The 27921-nt window shown below is 42.0% G+C and overlaps 1 protein-coding gene across 2 annotated transcripts; it reads left to right on the forward strand.

Annotated features, from left to right (window-relative positions):
* impg2a (interphotoreceptor matrix proteoglycan 2a) lies at positions 1-27921 on the forward strand. 2 transcript variants are annotated; one of them, XM_086052535.1, is made up of 22 exons: positions 1-263; positions 333-563; positions 1028-1194; positions 2990-3015; positions 3111-3143; positions 4467-4516; positions 4615-4673; positions 4957-5112; positions 6202-6260; positions 6393-6413; positions 9538-9746; positions 10557-10600; positions 12841-13024; positions 15533-16197; positions 16279-16554; positions 16628-16847; positions 19195-19405; positions 21689-21877; positions 24134-24335; positions 24427-24506; positions 24627-24679; positions 26073-27921. In XM_086052535.1, exons 1-21 carry the CDS (start codon positions 200-202, stop codon positions 24667-24669), a joined length of 3189 nt encoding a protein of 1062 aa, XP_085908661.1. In that variant the 5' UTR covers positions 1-199; the 3' UTR covers positions 24670-24679; positions 26073-27921. The 2 variants fall into 2 exon arrangements, with proteins under 2 accessions (XP_085908661.1, XP_085908662.1); XM_086052536.1 differs by having other exon boundaries at positions 26135-27921.

The following is a 27921-nucleotide window of genomic DNA, read 5'->3' on the forward strand; positions in this document are numbered from 1 at the left end:
TTGAGCCAGGAAGTGTCTTGTGAGCACCATGCCACCGCGTCGCCGTTGTCTTTGCAGGAAAACAAATAAGTGGTCACTTGCTCCAAGGGTTGTGACCTTCTTCTGCACTGGGAGACTTCAGAACTATGCCAATTTGTAGGACATCATTGCAAAACCCAAGGGGAAGTGCTGGTTTCAGGATCTAAAACAAGGATTTAAAATGTCCGTCTTGTGGAGATGTCTTTTATTTAGTTTAGTGTTCATGTTTTTGGACCTGTGCACAGGTATGTATGACTTGATTGTCGGATTTCCTCTAAAAGTCGAGCCTGAGGTATTCTTTGTGCCTCCACTAGACGCCACTCTGGAAGGATCCTCCATGGGTCCACTCGAGGTGCCAGTTGGCGGCGAAGCAGCGTCGTTCCAGCGTGTTGTTCGTGTATCCGACGTCACGGTGTCCCGAGGAAGTCGTGTGGCTCTGTCCAGACGCAAACGCAACATCCTCTTCCCGAGCGGAGTCAAGCTGTGCGCGCAGGAGAGCGCCAAGCAGGTGGTCGCAAACCATCTTAGTTTCTTTCATCTCAGAGGTAAGTCCATGCTTTGTTCTATTCTGTCTGGACTTCTCCAATTTTTATGGTAAATATCCTCCAAAGTGTCCTGTTTTGGGAGCTATTCCTCCATAAAAACAAGTATGCAATAAAAATTTGTCTGTTGAGCTAATGGGTTTGAAGCTTATTAAATAAAATTCTTTTGAGATTTGCAGAAAAATCTTGCAAGATTTACAGAAGTCTTGTGTGACATCACACATTATGGCGATTTGAACTGAATTCTCAACTTGATGAGTCAATTTTGAATTGTGCAATCTCAAGTGCGACCAGAGTTTTCACTCTTGCATGTAAACGATCCCCGCTTTGGGATTTTTAGGAAAAGGAGTTTTAGATTTGGAACCTAAGGTGGTAGAAACAAAGCTTCCAGAAGCTTCGACTAATGCTCTACTACTCCACTCCTCTGTATTGATTTGGTGGTTCCCTTGTGTTCCCCATGTCTGAAGTGTGCCAGGAGACGGTATGGGAGGCTTTCAAAATCTTCTGGGACCGCCTCCCCGAGCAGGAGGAGTACCAGAGCTGGATGAGCCAGTGCCAGGAAGGGGTGGTGACGGCGCGAGACATTGGCACCTACTTCAGCCAATCAGAGGAGCATCAGGGGGTGGTCAAAAAGGTGTGTGGACAAGCCAGTGTTAACATCACATGATCATGAAAAAATGCCCGAGAAAGAATGAACGAAACAACGAAACTAGTTAACCAAGAATGAACAAATTAACAAAGTAAAAGCAAAAGATATTAAATTATGGACAAAAAGCTATAGGTAGTGAGTGAACAAACAAGCGAATAAATTAAATGACTAAATTAGGCTTGAAGTACGACGTAAGTAACGAATGACTAAGGAAAGACTAAGTAAGGAGTGAACTAACCAATTAAGACTTCAGTGGTCTGTTCACTACTTTCTGAAGTTTTGAGGAAATCTTTTGTTGTACCTAGTTATGCAGAAGAAACTAATTAAAAACGAAAAGCTAACAAACTACCCAATGAACAAAAAAAAAGCAAATTTACTAGCCTTGTAGAATTTGACTTCAGCAAACGTCTTCAAGTATCTGTGTACTTAAACATCAAAAGTAGTTTCTCACATTAAATGTACTTAAAGTAGAAATATTTTAAAACGGGAATGGTTAGAGTTTTGATTGTTTTAATTTTATCTTATTTGTATATATATATATATATATATATTCAGTTAGGTCTAGTTTAGCTAGTTTAGGTCTGAGTGTTAGCTAGCACAAAATAGCTAGGCCATCACGATACCTGTGTGCGTAAACAAGCCCAAAATAACAGTGACATTTTGACTTCACTGGATTAATAATAATAATAATAATAATTATAATATTAATAATACATTTAATTTATAACGCACTTTACATTTGGGCAACAAATCTCAAAGTGCACAGTACAGGCAACAGTAAAAAGTAATATAATCAAACCACAGCTAAAAGAAAGGGTGTGTAATCAATAAAAAAGTTAATATAAATTAATTTAACCTACCAGGTTGGACTATTAGTTGTTGAATGCCAATATTTCTATCCCTTTCATAAGAGGTACTTCATCCTCTACGAAGAGTCTTTCACTCCATGTCCAAAGACAATTACTGGTACTGTAAATATGCCTGAGGGTGCGAATTTAAAACAATCACACAACTTTGTTTTAAAGTCCACTAGCTTATTGCTAACATAACACATAATAGGAAATGCCTTTGCACGTGATTAAAATGTGGTAAACAGATGTACAGTGGGGATTGGGACAGCGCTGGCTGGCGTAAGAGTAGTGAAAATACGTGAGTAATTGATGGCCTTTATAATTGCATTTAGAAAAAAGATTAACCGAAAAAAAATCTTAAATAAGTGGGGATATAGTGTACACCATTCCACCAATAAGCGTTTTTCACAAAAAATAGATTTTGGTTCCCCCAATGTATAATTGAGTGACTGAATAAATAAATAAGTAAATTATAAAAAAATATTGGGGGGAGTGATGAGGTGAATCCTTAGTCGCCGAATCACAAATTCAATTCAATTTGAAATTTGATTTACAAGTGTGGTCACAGAACAAATTAAGCGTGTGACTCAAGATGCCACTGTATTTGTACTCGGTTACATTGAATACGAATGGCACTCCTCTACAAATTATGCTTATTAATCACTCAAGCAACTTCCTGGCCCCAATTTTCAACATTAGTGTCCTTGGGACCAAAAGGCCACTAGTCCCTAGTGGACGGATCCAGGCGGAGGGTGCAGAAGTGAGAAGCAGCAAGCGTAAGCACATTAGCATCCACCGAACGTCTCCTTGGAGGTCCCCTTGACCTCCGTCAATCCTTTCAGTGCTTCAGGTTGACACAGAGCCACAAAAACAAACGCAGCGGGAGGCTAATGCCCATGCTAACCTTTCCTTCTTCTCCACACTTGCAGAAAATGGCAGTGCCCGGTTTGAAAAGGTAAATACTCTCAATCATTTGTCAGCAAAACGTTGTGTTTCTTCACTCAATTGATTTTTTTTTTTTAAATTGCCTCCTCCTCCAATAATGTGTAGTGAACCCACTAGGTCCGGACATCATACATGCAGGTAAGGTCTTTCTCGACTTTATATCATTAATGTACTTCTTTAAATTGTGGTCTACGTGCCTCAGTCAATCGCCGTTTGAATAAATAAACACCTCACCTCAAATAAACACATCATATAATTACATGTGCATAGTGATGATGACCCATTTCTACAAATAACATTTATCTTACAATACAGGTAAATTATTATTATGCCGAGGTATTACATACAATATAATCATAATAATACTTTTCCAAATATGTAGGCCAAAATGATGTATTAGTGTAAAATTTAAAAAGAAATATTACATACTGTAATGCCTTCATACGTGGCCAAGGATGCCACCGTTTCTGATGCACTTCAGTTGTATTATTACCATGAGCGAGAACAGAATGCACATTCATTCAAGAGCTGCCGTCGGCTACAACTCACGCTTAGGCACTCCACACACAGATTCTCTGACTTGAGCCAAGGTTCAAGCTTAAATGTCCCTTTGCTCATCAAAAATGTTCCATTATTCCTTCATTTTTGATGACATTACTATTGCCAATTATCAGGCCCCCCTTGCAGCCCACATCCTTAGCCAGAGATAAAATAATAATAATAAAAATAATACAGTACTGTATATGGTTCGCGGCACGGTGGTTGACTGGTTAGCACGTCCGCCTCACAGTTCAGAGGTCGCGGGTTCAATCCTGGCTCCGGCCTCCCTCTGTGAAGTTTGCATGTTCTCCCCGTGCCTGCGTGGGTTTTCTCCGGGTACTCCGGTTTCCTCCCACATTCCAAAAACATGCATGGTAAGTTGATTGGACTCTCTAAATTGCCCCTAGGTGTGATTGTGAGTGCGGATGTTTGTCTCTGTGTGCCCTGCAATTGGCTGGTAACCAATTCAGGGTGTCCCCTGCCTGATGCCCGAAGACAGCTGGGATAGGCTCCAGCACGCCCCGCGACCTTTGTGAGGATAAGCGGTATCGATGATGGATGGATGTATATGGTTCATATTTATCATATAATTATTTATATTATGTATTTGTGTGCAAAAAATACAAATATTTTATCTAATATTTTGATTTATTTTTCGACCTAAGTGACGATAAGCAGTTCAGAAAATGGATGGATGATTGAACTGTTATTTAATCCGCTTTAATAAACATCTCACCTCTACTCACTACCTGGTACTCCTGGCAGTTGAGAAAATAAATGCTTCTTAGTCACTTCACTCTAAAAAAAACAACAAAATCCCAACATGAATAATTTTTTATAACATACTGCATAATGTATTTATGTTTACACTACTCCTATTACTACCGTACCTTTTATATTCATATTTTGTGGTTTTTCTAGCACACCAGCTCCTGATGTGACAATCACCACTAAAGCTCCTGCTAACGAAGGTAAGGTCACTTCCAACAAAGATGCATATTTTATCGTTATGATATTGTCATGTTGATATGATTAATTATTAATATTACTGTACATCTCAACCATTCAGAAGACAGGGGTGAGACAGAAAAAGTGGAGGAAGCAGCTGTCATTGAGCCAGAAATAGAGGTGAATCCATGCTGTAAACATACATATTGATAATATTTTACCTTATGACTTACATGTTGGACATTGTTAGCGCTGCACAATTTGGGTTCGATTCTCGGTCAGTGCAACACTACCCAGCCACTGCCCCAAGCCCGGATAAAAATGGGTGGGTGGGTTGCATCAGGCAGAATTAAAAAAACTGTGCCAAAAAAAAAAAAAAATAATACGAGTGACTTGCTGTGACAGGGAAAATCCGAAAGTCACCTCTTCTACTTATTTATGTGTTTGATTTTCCTTCCCACAGCTGGACAACGACATTCCTGTGGAGCCAGTACCTGCGGCCGTGTTGGAGCAGGTGGTGGAGCTGAGCATCCTCCTCACGGGAGTCATGTACAACGATGACTTGGGCGACCCCGACTCGCTACACTATCAGACGCTCAGCAGACAGCTTTCTCAGAAGGTCTAACACATACACACACATGCACGCGCACACACACAACTTATATACAGTATCTGTGTGTGTGTATATATACTGTTTGTATGTACTGTATTCACCCAAAGAACACCATACTTACACTGAGTTAGGCAGTGGCAGACTCATCACAAAACCTTCAGGCTTCTGCTAGAAAGAAAAAAAAATAGACACGAAAAATACTGGAACAGCTAACGTTTATTTGCTGTTAATCAGAGGCACCTGGCGCCAGGTATGTGCAAACGATTAAATCCTCTTGTATTAGTGCCAGAAGGTACAATAGAATAAGTCAGCTTCGAGTTCAATTAAACAAGTCCAGATTTAAGTACCGGTAAGTACATTTGGAAGTAAGTTGAGATGAGTTCATTATTTTAGTATTGATACTTTTGTACTTTACTTTACTTTTATTTTTTTAAGAGATTTTTCTTAGCTCATTAAATGTTTGGAAACACAGGTGTAATATGTATTATAAAAATAATTCATACATGGGTTAACCCTTAAAATATTTTGATGTGTAAAGTATGTAAATGATAAAAATAATATAAATGTAGTTTTACCCCATTAATGTTTTGCAAAACTAAAACTTCTACTTCTACTAATCACTATTACTATATTTATAATCACAATATACCAGTTTAATAAAGGTACTTAAATATACAGCTTTAAAAAATGTTTTTAATTTATTTATTTATTTGACATATTATTGTATTTAATATATATAGCTATTATATATGATATCAACTGGTGATGCCTATATGCTCATCGTCATTTCACCGTGAATACATGCTGAATGTGAATACAGTTGCGATAAGTGATTACTTCCAGCCAATCAGTGGATAATAATGGTGATATATGTATATTTTAAATCTAAATACTGTGGCATAATGTAATATGTAATATAATTATTTTCCCTGTAGTAAGCGTTAATGCAAATATTAATGATTGTGGTTGTAGCATCATACCAAGAGCCATTAGTATTATTTTGTCCCTCTCGCATTCATGTAACAAAATTATATACAGGAGTACTGTTACAAATTAAGTGTTTAGTTTTAAAATATACAAAATGTGTTTGTGTAGATTGAGGACGCCCTGTCGGGACTTCCTGGTTTCAAGAGCGTGTCTGTGATGGACTTCAGGTGAGTTTTCTCTCACGTGGCTTAATCCGAACTCATCCCATTTGCGTCAGATCCACTTCATGTTTACTGACATATATATCCGACACACAACTGACTCTCCTTTAAAACGGCTTTTTCCTTGTTTTCATGGAGGCCTCACAAGGATCTGCAAGGGTGAGTCAGTCTGCTTTCACCTTGAACTGTGCCTAAAAAAACACATATAGTTCCTTAAGCCCATAGCCTCATGAGTGTCTGTGTGTGCGCGAGTGAGTGTGCATACGTGTGATTGTGCGTATGTTAGTGTGTGTGTAGCTGGAAGAGTGTGCACGTGTTTTCTGCGTCTCGCTCGCTGCTTATGCTAATGATCTTAGCAGGGTTCAGTCACCTGTTAAAGTGGATCAGCAGGGAGGCCAGAGGGAGCGGTGAGAACGATTATTAGAGCTTTAGCACTTGAAGACTTTAAAAAAGAAATGATGCGCTGGCTTTCATTTTTACATCGGAAATCATGGACATAGCCTGTTCCAGGGTCAAACTGTGGCCATCCTGAAACCTTCATCAACTGGACAGGCAAAGTCTTAAATTAACAGTTAAAACAAGTGAAGAAAGAAGTAAACCATTCTAATTTTGATAACAAGCGATGATGTATCTCCTGTATATCAAGTAGACAGTGTGTGAATAATAAACTGTTTCTTCATCCGGTTTCTTCACTCTGCTCACTTTTCACCATGAGAGCCATTACATCAAAAATGGCCAAGTGCTAGCAGCTAACATTTGCAGAGGTTCCTAAATATTCCATCTCAGAGAAAATAATGTGATACTCAACCTGCAGCCAGCACTATCAGCTAACGGTAGCAGTGACCCTGAAATACCCCCTTGTTACAGCTATTCAGCCAACCTGTACCTAGAGCTGGCAGCTCGTGTTAGCAGTAGCGGCATAAATCCCCCGTCTCACAGCTAACTGTTGTCTAAGGGCTACTAACACCTTGGTCACTGTTTTACTCCATCTCAAGACAAACAGTGTGTTACTATGTTACTAGTCAATGTGCGGCTAGCACTAGCAGCCAACATTAATGCTCACTTTTTCAAGTTGCTCCCTTTTTCACTGTAGCCGATAACACCACCAAATGATCTTGCTTTATTCACTTTGAAATAACTCACTATCACCCCTATTGGATGCACCACCTGATTTCTGATGTGACTGAAATGAAAAATGTTCAATCTGGCCAGCAATGTAGCCGTGGCAAAAACCAGTGGGTTGCACTTAGCTCATGTTAGCAGTGGCACTGATCTACACATTGTAACAGCTAATGATTCGTTAGCCAGTCAATCTGAGGTTAGTTCTAGCAGCTAACGTTAGCACTGGCAGTGAAATAAAGAGGAACACTGGTTCAACAATGCCACAAACTTTTCCAAGACGTATTGCGCACTATGCTTTGGTTCACAAACAATCTTGGCATGGCATGGACGGCTCAGTTGTGCTTTTTCACATGCAGCACAAACATCATTGGCTACGTGTGTCACACATTGCTGGGGGCTGAAACTAGCTCACAGTATGGATCAAAATACATTGAAAACTGCTTGCGATAGTGTTATTAAGAAGCATTACATTTTACTGTTGAAAAAAAGGAGGAAGTAATGGCGAAATATGAGAATGATGTTCGTGTTTGTGATCTCGCAAAGCAGTTTGTTTTGGTGAATTCTCCATCTGTTCTATTGTTAAGAACGAAGATGCAGTCAAGGCAGACGATTTGGCTAAAGGGGTTACTGTTTTTCTTTCAAGCAAAGACCTCAAAGAAAATATTGGTGTGGGTAAACCAAAAAGAGCTTGCAGGTGCAGGCATTTGTGTTATTTCTTCACCATAAAGTATGTTTTCACTTATTTATATATTGTGCTGCATTTATTTTTAACTACACACTTATAAAAGCAAAATAACCAAATTAATTCCGGGGCTGGAATGTAAAACTTTGCTTTGTTTTGTGAACGTTTCTGTTTGAAATTGCAATATCAGAATGAATTAAGTTTGTGAACCGCAGTTCCACCGACTCAGTAAGTTTTCACCCAGTAAAATTTAGGAGCATAAAAAACAATGTGATTGCATGTTGATTTGGCGAATGCACTGCAAGAACCATTAGCGAGTTCTCTCCTTTGAATCACACACTAGGTGCGCTTACAAAAACATTTACACTTTGCGGCGGTGATGTCACCAAGACCGTGTGACTTGTAGAGTCAGGCAGAAGAAAAGAGTAAATCAGTGTCTCAGGCTGCTGTGTGCAAAGTAGGTCAGAGTGGACAACTCGCAGCAGTCATCCTAGGCTGATAGATGACTTTTTCCTCTCCAAAGCCTCTTTGGACGTGTCCCGCGCCATTAGCACGATATTGATCGTTGTGCTGACTCGGCCTATAGCGCCTCCCGGGCGGGAGTCAATTGGTCGAGTCATCCGTCACGGCTGAGCGATGAACAACTCTTTGGTGCCAAGTGCCAACTCTTTTAGGATCATGATGGTGGTGCATGGATGAAAGACTTAAGGAATGGCTGTTTTGCCTTTTTTAGGGTTAGAGGGGTGGACCAACTCTGATGGAATGTTGAAGGCAGTATGTGGCTTAAGAAGGTGTGGAGTGGAATGGCTGTATTCATTTTCAGTGGGTCGGGGGTAGTGTGCCAACTCTGGTGGGATGTTGAAGAAGCGGAATACCTGGCCTAAGTGGGTACCAAGGTTGTAATAGTTTTGGATTTTTCTTTCCAGTTAGTTTTTATTTTGATTTGACGTTTGTTTTTTAGTTTTAAGTTAGTTTTTAGAACAACCGTGTCAGTTTTTATTAGTTCTTATTTGTTCGGAAATGCTTAATTTTAGTAGTGTTTATTAGTCTTTGGTGCAAGAAATAAAAACACTCACGGTAAGTTTTGTGTGTTGAAATAAAGTACTACAATTCCCGAATTACTGTTTGACCTTCCTCTACAAAAAGCAATATAGTAATACCAAATTAGATCAGAGCAAACCTGAAAGCTCATTTATGAAATTGATTGACAAAGATGAAAATGAAGGACATTTTCACTGTAATTCAATTTATTAGCTGGTTTTAGTGAAAGGTTTAAATAAAAACGTTTTTTTCATTTTAGTTATTTCATCCGTTTTCATTAAGTACAATAACCTTGGCGGTTGCTTGCGAGATGTTGGTTAGATTCCATTTTCAAGGCGCATACCCCTCAACTTCTCAGAGCGCAACCCCCTGCATGTCAACAAGAATTTGTGTGTAAATAGAATTTCCGGGTACTGATAGAGGCTGTTGTTCATCCAGGCTGGACGGCATCGTGGTGGACTACGCCGTCACCCTGGTGGTGGACGATGCGGGCATTAGCAATGACCAACTGGACTACCTTACTCTGCAGTCCAACCAGGTGGAAAACTCATACCGCGAGGTCAAGGAGCACCCGACCTTGGTCTATGCCATCAGCGAGCTCAAGACATTCGTGACCGAGGACCTCCTGAAGGGTGCCCTGGAGAGTGGTGAGACCCGCCTCCCTATAACGGCACAAACAGCTACTTGTGAAGGCGCATGCTCTGCCGTCCAACGCAAACTTAGGCGTGTCACCCGAGACACTCGGCAGACGCTGCAGCAACATGACGACACGACGCTTTTGCCACTTGAGAAAACATTCTGAAGCGCTCATCTGTTTCTTATTTGTCTGCTCTCACCGTCAGAGAGGACAGAAGCAAAAAAAAAAAAAAAAAAGAAAAGTGGGCCATATTTAATGAACAAATAACACTGGCGGGTTTTTGGGACGACTGCGCTGCGGTTTGGGTCCTTGTCACCGACTGCCGCAAAGCCAGGAGGACAAGAAATGAGAGACGCTGGGGATTTTTACTCAACTCGCTCCAGGCTTTTGTGTTGGCCGTGGGAAGATGTGGCGAGGTCGCGCACATCTGCTCACTAAGTAGGTTATAGTCTCTGCTGCTGTACCTGAAACTTAACAATTACTTTGTGATTAGCAATCAATCAGATGTACTGTGCTGTTCACCAAAAGTCAGCATGGATAAGCTGAAGCTTTTACTAGACTCACGTCAATGTCATTGTGGCTGTCCCATTCAAAATTGATCTGTGGTTTACTGGCGACCAACTCCTGATGCATTAACGCAGCCACCCGGTGCCGCAGCTGCTGCTGATGCAGTCGCGCCATTGACGCACTGCAGCCGATGTTGTTCTGTTAGCATATTTACGGCTGTTTAGTCAGGAAAATAAACGCTGAGATGAGTTGCGGTCCTTTGCCGGTCAAGTGTCATCTTGTATTCACGATGGTTTCTCTCCTGCTTCTATAGTGCCCGAGACCCCCGAGACCATCTACGCAGCAGGAGAAACCTCGGTGAGTAGGCGTAAGCGCGATAACAGTGACACACTTGTGATTAACCCAGTCCAAGCTTATTGGACATCTATCCGTCTGTTTCCTCTAACGCTTATCTTATTCAGAGCCGCAGGTGCTTGACATATTTGAGGTGTAAGCCATCAGTATGGTTCTCAAGAAAATGAAATGTCCAAGTAATTGTGCTATTAAGAAGCTGAAGAAAGATGGACTGTGCTCTGCACAGCAGGGAAAGAGAGTGATGAGAAAGGCACTCACTCGGCCGTAGCATTTCAAGGCACAACACACGTACAACAGGGTGTCTGTGACTTCTGGTTTAAGGTTCCCATGTCATCAAACTTCACTCTTTCTATTGTTTATGGATAACATAGGTCCAAATGAGTTTAAGTCATTGTATGCAATTTGTTTTTTTGCATGTAATTGCCTTTGAAACGCCTGCAAAAAGGAGCGGATATGGTCACAGGGAGAATTACACTCGCACGTCAAAGCACCAAAAAAATTAATAACTACTGCATGTGTATTGTGAATCCAGCCTTAGACAGTATGCATGTGTGACATTAACCTGTCGCACCAGCTCACCTGGTAACAGGGATGAGCGCACCGAGGCCAGGGATGAAGCGGATTAGTTTGTTTATTGTTGTAATAATCTGCTGCTATTCTCAGGTCAAGCGATACCATCTAACGTCTGACTTTACTTGTGCGGCGCAGCCCTTGAGGGCTGCTCTAAAAAACGTCTGGTGGTTGACTTAATTGAAACCCATAATTCCGTGAAGTGAAAAAAAAAATGTCGGGAAGTAAATAAAAGCTGAAAGCAAATCCTTGATTTAGCTGATTGCAGTGCTTTTTCAGACATTCTTTGGAAAATATCTTTTCATTACAATATTGATGCCGGCATCATGTTCCATAAACTTTGGCCCGGGCACAAAAACAGATTCACTTTGTGGGATGCTAAAAGGAGCCCTGATGGCAACATAGATACACTACAAATGAATTCTTGTCAATAAAAACTGACATTCTATACAGGAAGGAGCGCCCCTAACAGGTCGACTAGCAAAGGTTGTAAAGCTAAACAATTGAGGGTTTCACATATTTAGTCAATCAATATCACATAGTTAAGGTTGCCAGGGGCCCCAAGGTTGTTTGAAATGATCCTTGTAAGAGTACTTCTTTTTTACCTCCCAGAAATAAGCCTTTTTTTTTTCTTGCAGAATTACAGCCTTTTTCTTCAAAAGTACTTTCTTCTCGATATATTTTTTCCATTTTCGGTGTTTCTAATACTGTACTCCTTTTGTTATTTTGAATGTTTGACACATCGCCTCAACAGTTTTGGTGTGGCTCTTCATCATTAATTTGAATTCATGGCAAAAGCAGCTTCTCCAAATGTTTGACTCTAATGTGTATGAAGCCAGAATTGTGTCAGCATTAACTTTTACTTAATACAAACATTGCCAACATATTGCAAGCATATGAATGTGTTTGCAGATAAATTATAATGAAAGACACTGTGGTTAATTCCAGTTAAAGGGGAAGTCAACCCAAACATATTTTTTTGAAGAATATGTTCTGTACAAGACCACTAGTTGAAACAAGGCATTCTGATAAATATTGCGTTTGTGGAATAAGAGTTAATCCACCCGTTTTTAGCCATCTCTGGGGGCGGCCATTTTGTCACTTCTGTCGACTGAAAATGACATCACTGTTTCTCAGGGCTCAGATAACGACCAATCATGACTCAACTTCAGAAAACAGGTCAGCCGTGATCGGTCCTTACCTGAGCCCTGAGAAACTGTGATGTCATTTTCAGTCGACAAAAGTGACAAAATGGAAACAGCCTGAGATGGCTAAAAAGGCGTGGATTTTGCTGCTTAACTCATCTTCCACAAACGCAATATTAATCACAATGCCGTGTTTCAACTAGTGGGCCTGCTGGGAACATATTCTTGAAAAAAACATGTTTGGGTTGATTTCCAGTTGAAGTCTTGAGGGAGCATGTTGAACCCATTTTGTCGTGACGCGTTAGTTTGAGACTCACTGGTTTGGATTACGCGAGCACACACAGCAACCTTCATGCTACATTAATTGCTTTTAATTAGACTTTTCTCCGGAGTTTCCATCAGCTTCCTGAAAATGGTGTGTAACCTGATGCACGTATAGGTCTTGTTGATGCAAAACAGATGTCACATGCTCACAACAACCTTCAACGGGCTGTTGGTTTTGAACAACGAATCATGTTTGTGATGCAGAATGAACCAGCGGAGATTCTCATCCCGGACGACGTCATGGATGATGTCAAGAGAGACCAATTGCTGCCTGAAAGTGCTGAAGGAGACACGGTGGAGACATCTGAAAGCGACATTGTTGTCCTGGAGGAGAGTGTGGAGATATCTTCACCTGCTGTGGTTGCGACAGCTGTACCTGAAACCGGCAGTGAGTCTTGATTGTCAAACCACGTTCTCGCCATGTGGAAATTTTACCCATGTTTTCAAAAATTTCTTTCAAAAATTGGTAGTTTGTCTATTAGCGTTCTCTGTGTTCCAAGTCCATTCTATGGGTGATCTACACCTAGCTAGTTGCTCACTGGTCGCACATATTCTGTTTTGAATCTCATAGCACTATTTCATTGTGGAAATCCCAACAACCCCTAAGTTAGCCAAGTTCTGTAATGAACTCCTATTAAGTCCCAACTAGCGGCACTAGTCCACAGCCCATTTGGTACATGGCTGCAGAGAGACTGAACAAAAATATGGTTGTAGATTACCAGATAGCAAAAATGGGTTAAATAAAAACATTGAAATGATGAGACAGAAGAAGAGCCTACAACTTCCAAGAAAAAGGAAGGGACAATAAAAGATGATAGTCTTTAAAAAATTCAGGTTTATCGCTACAAGTGATTATCATGCACCAAGCACACTCTGCGTAACAGGTTTCCAATGGAGGTAATGAAGCTTTCAAAACTAGCCAAAAACAATGAATCCCTTGTTTATATTTCCAAGTCCAATTACGGAGGGGACTGGATATAAGTAACATACCTCTTCCATTACACCAAGATGGGACCAGCATGTTTTTACTTGTTTCTGCGCTGTTCCGTTTAAATCCGAGGTGGCCAATACATTTTGCAAAGGGGGCATGTGAAAATGGAACGCTAGCCGTGGGCCTTGCCAACACGCTAACATGAACTTTGCCTATATTATTTTTGTCTTTGGAAAAAGCATATTGTCTTATTTCAATAAATTGCTATGTGTGTAGATGTGGTATGTATTGTTCTAATTAGGAAATACACATTTTAAACAAAATTATAAGTAAGTCATTGAAGTCTTTACTGTCATAATTATTGTGGAGGAGGCCCCAAACGCAGGCAAAAACAAAGTGCAATATTAAGTATTTAACTAAAGAAAAATCGAAAAGGAAAGCAAGGCACTGGGACAACAAAAATGTTGAAGTCCAAAAACAACAAGGATCAAAGGACTAAACAAATGCTCAGGAAAAGGACGCGGCCTAGACACAGCAGCAACAGGCAAATGACAACGAATTGACAAGGACTGAAAGAAAGCGGGGAACTAAATACAGACAAGTTGACGATACAACGAGGAACACCTGGACAAGACACGGCGGGTAGGAGGGAGCTGGTTGGGTAACACAAGGGACCGGGATGACAAGCACAGGTAGACTCAACAACTTAATGAGAGGGACAAAGGAACACAAGGAAAAACATGAAACTAAAGTCATGTCATGTCATCTTCCAAACCGCTTATCCTATATAGGGTCGCGGGGAGTTGCTGGAGCCTATCCCAGCCGTCAATGGGCGAAGGCAGACTACACCCCGAACTGGTCGCCAGCCAGTCGCAGGGCACACATAGACACTGTCACTGAGCGGGAATCGATCCCACGCTGCCCGCACACAACTCAGGCGTGTGTACCACTACACTATCAGCGGACTCTTGAAACTAAAGTCAAAAACCAAACTCAAAAGACCGACTATGACACTTTACACTTTAAAAATATGACATTAATTTTCTGCAATAACTGCCAGCTCATACTAGCCGTTCCCAGTCAGGACTCCCAAACATATCGATTAAGTGGGAAGTATGATACATGACAGTAATGACTTATAAACGTACAATATAAACTGCAGATATGCATATATTGTTATTAGGCCAAATCTTCTCAGCCCGCTTGGAAATAAGAATGGTACTAACATTAGAACCACTGTTATCATTTTGGCTAGAGTCACTTTTTGGGAAAAATACTTGCAAGAGTCGTCGAAAAATGTCGCTAAAAATAGCAATAACGTTGCTAGTCGGCAACACTGCAGACACAAGTCGTCACTCTTGCCTGCCACCTATCTTGAACTAGCGTCCACAAGTGTGCACATAAAATAAAAGCACAACTTTCAAAACAAAAGCACCACCTATTTGACATTTTATTTTGACTTGATGGTCACTGTGAGGGTCGGTGAGAGACTGTGGGCAGGCCAGATTTTGCCCATGTCTGTCTGTCTGTGGTGCAAAAGGGTGACCGATGTACTAAGGTATTACCCCAAATGAGCCTTAGCCTGAACGAGTTATTGACTAGATAGTCAGGTGACACTTAATTGCAGAACTTTTTTGTATTACAGTATGTTTCACAATGTGGGCGGAGCATGAAATTGAAGATAGTTTTTTGCCATTGACTGTCAAACTGTAATCCCGCCACTGTAGATGATCATATCCCCACCAGAATCTGAAAACAAACCTGAACCAAACTGATGTCCCATATGCAACTCCCCCGCCATTTGACATGATTTCCACAAATAAGTCTGTCATGATAGGTTTAGTTATGATGCAGATTACAAGGGGCTTCTTTAAATGTGTCCCTCAATTGTGCCTCTATAAAGAACTACTCATATTTTCATGGCTAACTCACCAAGTTTCACAGAATTCATTTTTGTTTTTCCAGGCATCAGGGAAGAGGATCTGCTTCTGGAGAACTCGGTGCAGGCCACCGCTGCAGACAAACTCGCAGATGAAGACCAGCAGGAGCCTCCCCCCTCCGTGGATCACGATGAAGTCACACTGCCTGAACCACCAACGGTGGTGGAGGCCTCAGGCATAGGTGACCTGGACAACCTGCTGTGGCCAGATACAACTCCAGTGGTGCACGACACTGAAGACATGGTTGTTCTGGAAGAGGAACATCTGGACAATGGTGTCGACACTGAAGACCTCCTCGTGAGTGAAACCACAGAGGATGACTTTGTTCCTGATGTGGTGAGTGAGGCAGCTGAAGGAGACTCTAAGCATCCTGAGGAAGCTTTAGTTGAAGAAGGTGGCATGGAAGAAGCAACAGAGAGTGAAGGGCAAACTCCTGAGGAAGCCCCAGCCTCAGCTCCGGTGTCTCTTGAAGAACCTCCAGAAGCTTCCGAAATCGCAAGTGACGATCTCGCAGATGACGACATTTTGCTGGTCAACAAGGGTGCACCTGAACCATCGGTCAGCATTCCTTTGAGCCCCGCCCAAACGACTGCAATGTCCGCCGAGAAGGAGTCACCATTCACCCGTGTAGCTGATGTCAATACAGCTGTCGAGGGCCAACCAGACATCGTAATGCCTTCACTCGTGGAGGTAAGCCGGAATGTGGCGCAGGAGGTAAGAAGCTTGATGCTGGTTGTCATTGCCTCACAAGAAACTACCATTGTTCCTTAGATCCAGAACAGTGATGAAAATGAATCTCCCATGGAAGACCTCGCTTATGATGTCTTCCATTACGGCTTGATCAACCACACGGAAGAAGGTAGCACGGGATTCCCGTTCAGTGTATCACACGGCACCGATCCGGCCAGCATTGCCATGCCGTCCAACCCTGGTCGAGCGCTCATGGTGTTCTTCAGCTTGAGGGTGACCAACATGATTTTCTCTGAGGATCTCTTCAACAAGAGTTCCCCAGAATACAAAGCATTGGAGCAACGCTTCCTAGAACTGGTACATTTAAAAAGGAAAAATCACTTGTGGTCATCTATATTTTCACTAACACATGTGCAATTTTGTTCTTCAGCTTGTGCCGTACCTCCAGTCCAACCTGAGTAACTTTGAGAACTTGGAGATCCTAAACTTTCGAAATGGCAGCATTGTCGTCAACAGCCGGATGAAGTTTGGCAAACCCGTGGCTCAGGGCGTCACCAGCACCGTCTACCTGATCCTGGAGGACTTCTGCAACACGGCCTACCAGACCATGAACCTTGCCATCGATAAGTACTCCTTGGACGTTGAATCAGGTTAGAGCCTTACTGTGACATTACTATACTGTAATACAAGCGTCCTTAAAGAGTGCATAAGATTTGAAGTGTGATGGCTGTCTGGCAACACATTATAGTGTGAAAGGTTAAATATGGGTATTTCCTCAGGAGAGAGGGGGTGTGCCAACTCTGTCAGATTGTTTTTTGTGGTTGTGCAAGAATTCCCAAACTGTGGTAGGGCCTTCCAAGGTTTGTGTAAGATTAAAAGTGTAATGGCAATGATTGATGTAAACCTTTTTTTCCCCACAAGACTGATTTTCTTTTATACAAAATAAAAAAGTTAGCTTATATAAGCACTTCCTCAGAGGAGAGGCGGTGCGACAACTAAGTTGGTTTGTTGAGTGAGGTGCGAATGAGGTCGGTGTTTTATTGCGGTAATGCTGTCAGTCCAAAGTGCCGTGTGGGCACCCTCCATGAGGTGGGATTCAAAACTGTAACGGTGGTCTGGCTTAATAATTATGTGAATTATTAACATCAATCCATCCATTTTCTATACGTCTTATTCTCATTTTGCTCATGTGTGAGATGGAACCCCATCTGGAATCCCATCTGACTTTGAGCGAGACACAGGATACACCTGCTATACTTTCCAGTCAGTTACCAAGCCAGTTACCAAAAAAACAAGCATTCACATTCACACCTATGAACTTTTTTAGAGGCTTCAACGAACCTAACATCGATACTTTGTGGGACTCAGCACGGTGAGTTGCAAACTCCACACAAGGAGGATTCTCTCCATCTGTGGTGCCTGATCGAGGCATCTTATTTTTCCCCCATGTTTTTTTTGCTTTAGGGATGTTGCTAATGTTTGTCAACGGTGAGTTTATGAAGCTCTTTGTGACTCTTTTGTGATTAAGAGGAATACAAATAAACTCAACTTGACTTGACTAGAGTAGGAATTCCCACACTGTGGTGCTAGGCACCCCAACTGCATTGAGGGTGTGCGCCTTAAAAAACTTTGGCAAGGTCTCCGGTAGTGACATCAAAACATGACATCAGCATGAGTGGTTCGACTAACTCACCACTGAACATCAAAAGCCGCCGTCACACCTATGAAGTCACCCTGGAAAACATGTCTTTACATAATATGAGACTATGAATCCTTTTCTAATATCCCATCCCTGAAAATGGTGAATCATGTTTTGTTTGCAATGCAGACTGTCAAAGTCTTTCGAAATCAAATGCTTCGCACACTACTGAGGTCACAAAAAAACATGACTAAGGTCTTTTTTTCTGGTCATATGTTCCTCCTCTGTTGCAATAAATTTCAAACACATGTAGGCTTTCTTTCATTGCTCCCTTGCTGATAGAACTAACATGGCTAATGCGCTTATTATTTCGACAGAAAGCCATCTTGGTCTCGCAGAAACAGATGACAACTGTTAAGAATCATCTTTACAGTTTTGCAGCTATAGCAGTAATGCAAACATAGCCACTCTTGTATTTGCTATTTCTGCTGCCAACATTAGCTGCTGTTACGGACACAAATTCAACTTAGCATCAGCTAGCATTTTCGAACTGTTTTCACTGCTATGCCAAGCGCTACTACAACAAATAGGGACTGTGCAGGTCAGATATTTTGGGAGCCTTTACAATTGAAAGGCAGAACAAGGTGCACCATAACAAACTGAACCAAACTGTTCTGCTTGGTGTAGAAGTGATATTTCCACCAAGTGACACGGTTCATATGGGTGAACCATGATCAGACTTATGATTCCACATTTATCACTGTGATTTTTGTTGACCAATCACAAAGGACTGTATTGGTTGGACTTTTTGCGAGCCTCATGGCTTTGAGACCGAAAGACGCAAGGCCAACTACAAGTACAGTTCAATTTGGTCTGCTGCAGTACACCATGGTTTATATCACCTTGATCAAACACTGTGCTAGGATGCGAATGATACTCCAACATGAGCATGCTCAGAAGTGGTATGCTACAGGGTCCTCTATTTTGTGATTCTTTACCATGGAAACATAGAAACGGGTGATGAAGTTTCCAGAACTGTTCTGCTTGGTGGTAATAAGAAACCAAAGCCCCCTTGTCTCCAAACTACTGCGGTGCTTTGGCTCACCATGGAGGGTACAATATGATTTGGATTTGTAAGATCTAACTTGGTGCAATCTCCGTTACTTGGATCGACCAAGAAACGTTGATCTATGTGCAAACACGATCCGTATACAAAGTACAAAATGTGTCCCAAACTGCGACCAACATGTTGCTTCTTTTTTAAGTGCTGATACCACGTGTACTACAAAGTAAATGTGTTTTTGATCTGCTCTGACACTTACTGCACAATAACATTCCTGCGGTTGTTCGACTTGCAGGCGACCGGGCTGACCCGTGCAAGTTCCAGGCATGTAACGAGTACGCCAAGTGCAAGGTGAACAAGTGGTCGGGAGAGGCCGAGTGCGTGTGCAACGCTGGCTACTTTAGCGTGGACGGTCTGCCTTGTCAGAGCATCTGCGAGCTACGCAGCGACTTTTGCCTCAACGACGGCAAGTGTGACATCATCCCTGGCCAGGGAGCCATCTGCAGGTGGGTGGAGATTAGGGGGAAATGATCCATGTGTGTGTTGGTCAGGCGTACACGTCTGCAGGATTTCGAGGCTTAAATCACAGCAGGCATGTCTCGTCTTTAGCATTGAAACATGCGGGAGGAAAGCAGAACGCCTCCTGCTGCTTTTATATTTGCTTGAGAGTGCGATGTCTGTCCGTCCAAATATTCCAGCTCATACTGAGAAAGCATCAAAATTATATCCAACATAATATATTTGAGGTCTCATAACATTGTGTTACTTTTTCCACACACAATGACGACATACAACGCTGGACTTGCTTTAACCCTTCATAGAACACTTATTATACAATATATACTCAGAAATAAAAAAAATAAATAAAAATAATAACCCCATTACCGTATTTCTTTAAGTAGTGGCTATCCCTCCAATACTGCATGCCAGGAAGTGGAGCATCATTCACTTAAGAAATATAAACGCAACCCTCAATTACAGTAGATGCATTAGTATGTAAATTCCTACATGGACAATAAATAGTTACATTTCAAAACCTGGAAAGGAAAAAAAGGAATAATATGAGGAAAATATTACTAAATTCTAGAATAATTATTTACCAATAGAACTGGAAAGTTTGACCTGGAAATATGTCTTAAAAACAAAAAAAGAAAACAGAGCTAGCCTCAAACCCTCTACCAATGTCTTCAAAGACCTGTTACCTACACCTAGAATGTAATACAGTATAATGACAAGTTATAATACCTTATGGGGATTTTTAAAGGGGAAGCCAAGTGAAAAATGTTACAATAAATCACATATATTAAAAATGTCCCCTTGGTGTCGGAGTGGCCAGAGAGTGACAGTGGGTGGCCATGGCCACCCCAGGCCACCATGTAGCTCCGGCCCTTCTGGAATATGAATTAAGCAGCAAAATCGAACCATTTGTGTCCATCTCAGGGGGGGCGGCCATTTTCCCACTTGACTGAAAATGACATCACAGTTGCTCAGGGCTCAACTAACGACCAATCACGGCTCATCTGTCTTCTGTGTTTGGTCATGTGACATTTGCAAGCTGAGCCCTTAGGCACTGTGATGCCAACAGCAAGTGGGAGAATGAGATGGATAAAAACGGGTGGATTTTGCTGTTTAATTTTCCACAAATGCATTATTAATCAGAATACCATGTTTAGACTTGTTGGACTGCATGGAACATATTTTTGTAAAGAAACATTTTGACTTGACTTCTTCTTTAAGAAGAAAAATGCTTGAAGTAGTTGAAATGCTCTTACACAAAAAACTGCCTGCTTAGAAGAAATATCTTAGCAAAGAACAAGCATCTTTTGCCTGGAGTTGAGATATATCAAGTTTACTTAATGCAGTGTTACCCGCTGAGTTCTCATGAAATCTGTTGCTACCCCAAAACAGCAGCACCTACAGAGGCATATAATCAGTCCCTAAGATGACCCAAAGTGTAGACATTTGCCGTGTTAACAACTAATTTGTATAATATTAAAGATGATTTCATGAAATCACATGCAGTACATCCTACACATGGCCTTATAGTGCGACGGGTGGCATCCGTTTTGACTCCATGTAAATATCTGGTCAGCATTCTTTGTAGGTATTATAATTACATTTCAAAAGACTACTGTGCCTTGGGTATGTTTGGAACCCCTATTTTTAAAACGTCCTAGATCAAGTCTTTCTTGTTGTTTTATGAGGCTCACGCATGAGGTTAACCTGATAAAAGGGGCAGTTGGAACATGTGGTTGTTGTGCTCACTGCGGTTTTACCCAAATAATTATGAACAGACACGCTGGAGGCACTAATCCAAACACAACCTTTTGTTTCACACCAAATAATGCATAATGAAGTACTTTGTGCTGTCTCGGGTATGCATAAAGTAAACAAATAATGGCGGATCTCATGTTTTTCATGTTTATTGCCACACCAGTCAAATATAAATCAACCTCAGCGTGCATACGGTAAGATGTTCAAACATAACAAGCAAATGGCAGGTAACCAGTCAGCGGCTATCCTGAGAAGCAAACATGACTATACATTCCCACACAGTGCTGCTCCATATCCGATAGCTCAAATGCATGAAATCCGTCACACAAGATATAAATCAAAGTCCTTGGTTTACAAAAGGTTTCACTACACAGGTTGACAGTTCGATCAACCTAACGGGAGCTACAAGTTACCCATCTAAAACAGTTTGGGGCATATTTTTAACCAAAATCTCACTAGTACCCCATCACTTTAGATTTTATATAAACAAATTGGACGTACACTACCCTCCTCAGGTGTCGTGTTGGAGAAAACTGGTGGTACAGAGGAGAGCACTGCGAGGAATATGTATCTGAGCCTCTGGTGGTTGGCATCGCGGTGGCCTCAGTGGCCGGATTCCTCTTGGTGGCATCTGGAGTGATCTTCTTCCTTGCCAGGACCTTGCGGGATCAGTACGATAAGGATGAGTCAGAGGATCCGATAAGGTAAGGGAACTTTTTCACCACTTTACCATTTGTGACAGAATTTCCTGCATCCATCACATTGTTCAATACCCCAATAACCTGAACTCACAAAATGCTAGATTCTACCAGGCGTAAGCATTATTTCTTACCTCGGGCAATGAATTTATGGAGCAAGTTTCTTCATATTCATACCTCGGAACCACAATGATAGCAGACGGCAGCAGCAAGAAAGAGATCGGAAGAATAATTGGTAAGGCCAGAAACGCATTCAACAAGATGAGCCCAATCTTTTTAGCTCGAAAGCTGTCGATCAACATTAAACTCGTCCAATCAATACCTTTCGTGGTGTCGGTCCTTCTGTATGGAGCTGAAGCCTGGACTCTAAACGTGGAAACAATCAAGCTGCAGAAATGAAAGAATACTGAGAATCTCCTACGTCCATCATGTCACCAATGTGGAGGTTCTTCAGCGTTTAAACACCCGCACACAACTGCTCACGACCATTGAGAGGCGACAACTTAAATTCCCGGGCCTCAGCGGAAGGATCGCATGGAGCGCAAGGCTGGCAGAGAAAAATCTATTGCAAAATTTCCATCAATTCAGGTCAAAATGAAAACTGCCCGTCACCCCGGGCATCGAGTGACATTCGTACATTATCGTTCACATATCCGTCACTCAGCACCGCCACTGCCATCGACAACACTTTTTCTGGCTATGAAAAATAGCCGTTGGGGGGCCTGCAAATGAAATTTTGGTTGTAGACCCAATTAGGTCCCTGCAGCTGACACACGAGAAGAGGAAGAAGAAACATGATTCTGTCTTTTAAGCCAGTCTTCTCGAAGTGTTTTGGAGGTCTCAGAGAAAGCAGTTTATTTTCAAGTGAACCGTTACAACCGCGAAGAAAGTGAACCGTTAGACCTGTACTGCAAATAGGGCTTTGGAAGTGTTATAACCGTGCTGGGACCCAGGAAGTGAGCCGGAGGAGCCACGGAAGCTAACTGTTTTGGCTGTGCATGGTCCAAGAAAGGGAAGTTTACTGTTCCAGTTGTGCTTTGACCATGGAATTGTGTACCATTACCACCATGCTTTGTCTAAAAGGAAATGTACCAAGCTTGAGTACGGTATGATTTACCCACACTTATCCAACAGTCTGCCTTTTAGTGGTTGAACATGCTTGAGTACAACTTGCCTGGTGTGGGTGTGCAATCAATTTTAAAAAATTGAAGACTTCTCTAAATATAACGTGTTTCATAAAGAATCAGTCTGCTTATTTTGTTTAGAGGGTCAAAACGAGTGGAGACTCTCATGGCTGAACAGGCACAATCCTTCACTCTTTATTCATGATCTGTTTTGGCAGTCACACAAAAGAAGGACACATTCTTTGTCCTTTATCTACAAGTGATGTGTGTGGTGTTGCTGCCTGTGGAGAAAATCTGATAAGCTCAGCCGATTACCTGCTCCGATAGTACATTGATTTGCAGTATTAAGGCAATTGTCCTTGTGATAGTCTGGAGTGTGGTTTAGGCTTAGAGGAATTATTCGGCATCATTTAGGGGAATAAACGGTACATGTATTTCAGGTTATTCTGTTCATCTCTTGCTTCCCGGGCTATTTTTTGTGTTAGAGTGGTTTCACGTCTATAGTTTACCAAGGGGTATTCACACCTGTGAAAAAAACATCACATCACACCTGACCTGACCAAAGAAAACAAATGTAAGAATTTGCTAGCTGCATTGAATTTCCTCTTCTCACCGCGGACAAACTTGGGTTCATTTGTAACTGATTGGTCCACACCAAGTCTGATTACCAAAAGCCAAGGAAGGGAAATGTTGCAACCATGCTATGGCCAAAGAACTGTACGATTTTAATCGTGCTAAGGTCAACGAAGTGTACAATTCCAAAGTGCAATAATGCTATGGTCAATTTGACACATTACAACCGTGCTAGGGCCTCAAAAGTGTATATCTATACCTGTGCTATAAGTGTAATGTTCCAACAGTGCAAGGGCCAAGGAGGTGTCCCATTACAGCTGTTCTAGGAACAAGGAAATGTACCATAACAACCGAACAGAGCTGGGGCCACGAAATTGAACCATTACAATTAAGCTTGGGCCAAAGTACTGTTCTGTCACAACCAAGATAAGGAAATGTACAGTTACAACGTGCTAGGACCACTGATGTGTACCGTTACAACTGCGCTATGGGTGGAAAATGAACCACAGTTCAAAAATTGCCTGTGTGAAAGAATTGAACACGAAAAGAGCACAATTCTTTGCAGACGTGCGGAGAGCATTCCGTCGCTAGAGAGAGCCACCAAGTACAACCCCATGTACGAGAGCGAGGCCACCACCGGCTACAGCCACTACTACCGCCGCTATCCCGAGGCTCCCGTCTACAGCAGCGCCAGCGCAGAGGCCTCCACCGACTTCAGCAGCGAGGAGATCCGACACATCTACGAGAACAGCGAACTGACCAAGGAGGTGAGTCACCGTGCACTATGGCACGTCTGGCTCCTACGCCTGCTCGCTATGCACTTTTATCTGCATGTGATGTCATGTTCCTTTCCGACAGGAAATTCAAGACAGGATACGCATTATCGAGCTCTACGCCAAGGACCGTCAATTTGCAGATTTCGTGCGGCAGCATCAAGCGTAAACAAACGCCATATACTTTCCCATACATTTGTTGTCCCTCCCTTCCCCATAAAAGCCTCGCAAATGCATCCACATGTTTATATCGTAAGCGATTCTCAAGTGTGTGTTTTTCTGCAGGGTTCTGGATACCCGAAGAGAAAGTTCTTCTGCACAGACATGAAAAAAAGAAGGTATTTGAAGTAAATGTATGTCCCCCTGAAAACCGTTCAAAATACAAGTCTGCCCTGTTATAACACTGGAATCAGTGATAAAAACACAAGATGATACAAAATAAAAAAGGAGCAGTCCACTGAAAAGTATGTATTGTCACCACATAATGCCCTCCATATAGTTTGCTAAGTCAGACGGTGGTGTTGTAGAATGAAGAGGGTGTAATGTGCCAGGCCACCACTTGGCTGCGAGACAGTCAACTAGTGTTTTTATTGCGGTTCTTACAGGGATTTTGTAGCTCCGGCGGTGCCAAGGTTAGTCGCCTTCTGGCTGCAACTTCTCATTTCGAGGACAATTAATGTGCCTCTGACTCTCTACAAAATGGAATAATTGTGGCCCCGGGGCAGATTGCATTCTTGTGAATACAACTAGATTCGACCTTCCCCAAGGATGAAAGATCCAAAGTTTGTCTGGCTCGCTTGATTGGAAAAATGATGACATACTGGGAGATGCTCTCCTACTCCAGTACATTCTGTGCTTTTTAAAGTAAGTGGCAGCTGCCATACAGAGCAACTGCCCCGGTTGGCCTCAATGAAAGCAGACTAACGATAAAAAAAAAATTTTTTAAAAAAACCTCTCAATATATTTTCTCAGATCGTGGCCCGTTCCAATGATAGCTGCTGTTAGTTTCTGGGGGAGTCAATCACAAATAAACCCCTTCCTCAAACAGGCACATTGCTAGAAATGTGTAATAAGTGTATGTTTTCAATAAGCACTTGCAGTTGACTAAATTACCAAACACCTAGCCGTCCATTTTCTGTCACTTATCCTATGTCGTATAAAACAACCGGCGACCTCACCAAACAACCAAAACCAACCAACCAACTACCTCCCTAACAATTAACAAAACCAAATCAACCATTGAACAAAAAAAACCAAAAAACAACCAACTAACCCTAACCAATAAAAACTAATCACCAAAATGAAGCACCCAACCAGCAAACCACCTATTGCACAGCAGGGGTCTCCAAGTTCAGTCCTCGTGAGCCCCTTTCCAGCTGTTTTATATGTAACCCTGTTCCACAACACCTGATTCAAATGATCAGCTCATCAGCGAGCTTTGCACAAGCTTGATAACGATCCTGATCATTTGAATCAGCTGTTGTGGAACAGGGTTACATATAAAATAGGCTGCTTAGGGGCTCACGAGACGAGACCCCTGACCTACAGTAACCAACCAACAACCAACCAAAATAAGCCAACCAACCAACGGGCAAAAACGAATCCACTAACCAACCAAGCAACTATAATTAAGAAAAATGAAGCAAGGCTATCAAATATTAAGTCACCAACAGCCATCCTTACCAACTAGCGATAAGGGTACCAATTTGCCGTGTATTTACTTGTACGCAGAACACACCCGTCCGTATTCCGGAAGGCCTGGTCTGAGCACTCACACATGGTCTGTCACCCAGGACACTTCACTTCTTTCCATGTCTGCATCCGTCACTCAATGAGAAGCAGGGAGCGGTTGCCGACCGTCCACTCCTTTCTCCTTCCTCCTTCCTCTGTGCCTTCTGCTGGACATGTCCCTCCATGGAAAATGGACTTCAACTTGAAATATTGTCAAACGGATGAAAATGAAGACCTCCAAGCATTGCTCATGTACCCCACAGTAACAAAGTGTAGCTAATAGAAGACTATGGTGACCGTTTTCTCCTTTTGTGTGTTCGTGACGCTTCAAAGTGAGCCGAGAGATGCCGAGTTAGCCGCGATTTAGTGGACGGTGCTATGCTCGTTGGTGTTTTATCGATGTTTTAACTGTAGTCATCTAGCATTGAATGTGACACGTTGGGATAAACTCTCGTCTAACGGAGTACTTTGCGACAAGGCGGCCAAATATTCTCTCTCGTGGAAGGCTTTTCCCGACGTTCCAAGGCTCCACCATATCGGATGCTTGGACATGTTTGGACGCGGCGAGGCAGATGGTGAAGGCAGAGGGCGCAAACCCCGGTTAGCGGCGGCATCCAGAAATAAGTGAAAACACATTTTGTCTGACGAGAATGTTTTGAACAAATGGTGGGCTTTCATACAGTATGTCACTGCTAAAGAACGGGGAAAAGCGACAAAAACACTTGAAGGTTTGCAGCAATTCCTTTTTAATGTGACTACCAGTTTGGCCCTGTCATTGTGTTTTCTTTGGTTTTTCTCTCACATTCCATCCTTGGACGCGTTACACTCCATCAGTGTTCTCCTGCTGAGCAGTAAATCGGAGCTGTCCCAATTCGTTACGATGTTTAGTTCGCTTTAGAAAAGTACACACACACACACACACACACACACACACACGCACCGACATGCACGCACGCATACGCACACAGACTTGATGAACACCATGCTTTTTGCAATCACTCATTTGCTTACTACAGTGGAACCTCTAAAAAAATCAACCAGGTTGTCCAATTGGGACCTTGACCCAATTTGAACGTCAGCACGTCAACTGGCGTCAGCGCATGTCACAAAAGCACACAGAGATTGACTTTGCTGTTTCTTTGACTTTCGAGAGTTGAAAATAAGTATGGGCATACAAATTGGATGAACTAATTGTTCTAATAAAAAAATGTAAATAAATAAATAATAAGAATAGCAATTTATTGTTACATTTTCCCATAATCCGTCAAGGACATTTGGTTTACAGTAGTGGTTGCAACGACTTATTTTGTTCTTACATTTTATTATTAGCAGCAGTTAATTTATTTTTCAGGGCAGTTGGAGTCCATCCCAGATGCCTTTGAGTAAGAGATTGGGCACACCGTGGACTGGCCAGTCAATCACTGCATCCCATTCAAAATATAATGACAATGTAAATGACAATCGTGAATTTGATCCAGAATCAACTAAGGGAATTTAGTCAAATGCTCATCTAAGAATGTTCAAAACTGTAATGCGTGAACTCACTCACTGACTATCTCCTGTATTAACTATGGGTTCCAAAACTGAATTTTGGCCATTGAAAGGACTGTGTTGAACTTTAGACGTTCCGTTGTATAGGTAAATCTCATTTCAAGCAAAGGCCACCATACACAAACTTTCATTCCTGCGCAGTCGATCGAGCACACTGTCTTGTTATGTAAATATATATCTATTGATAATATCAATTTGGATGCATATCCCAAACGTTTCATTACCTAACCATGTACTTTTTATACTCTTTATCTAACCATGTGTTTCCATACTGTGCAGCTGCTTCCTTGCCATGTGT

Source organism: Filicampus tigris, chromosome 14 (genome assembly GCF_054856515.1).
Source record: "Filicampus tigris isolate MCC_2025a chromosome 14, RoL_Ftig_1.0, whole genome shotgun sequence".
Lineage (NCBI taxonomy): Eukaryota > Metazoa > Chordata > Actinopteri > Syngnathiformes > Syngnathidae > Filicampus > Filicampus tigris.

Bases quoted from the DNA above. Each gene is read 5' to 3' on its own strand.
- impg2a (XM_086052535.1), top strand. From the start codon at position 200: ATGTCCGTCTTGTGGAGATGTCTTTTATTTAGTTTAGTGTTCATGTTT. The intron at 6,414-9,537 runs GTGAGTCAGTCT...TTGTTCATCCAG, and splicing joins CCTCACAAGGATCTGCAAGG to GCTGGACGGCATCGTGGTGG. The intron at 16,198-16,278 runs GTAAGCCGGAAT...ATTGTTCCTTAG, and splicing joins TAATGCCTTCACTCGTGGAG to ATCCAGAACAGTGATGAAAA.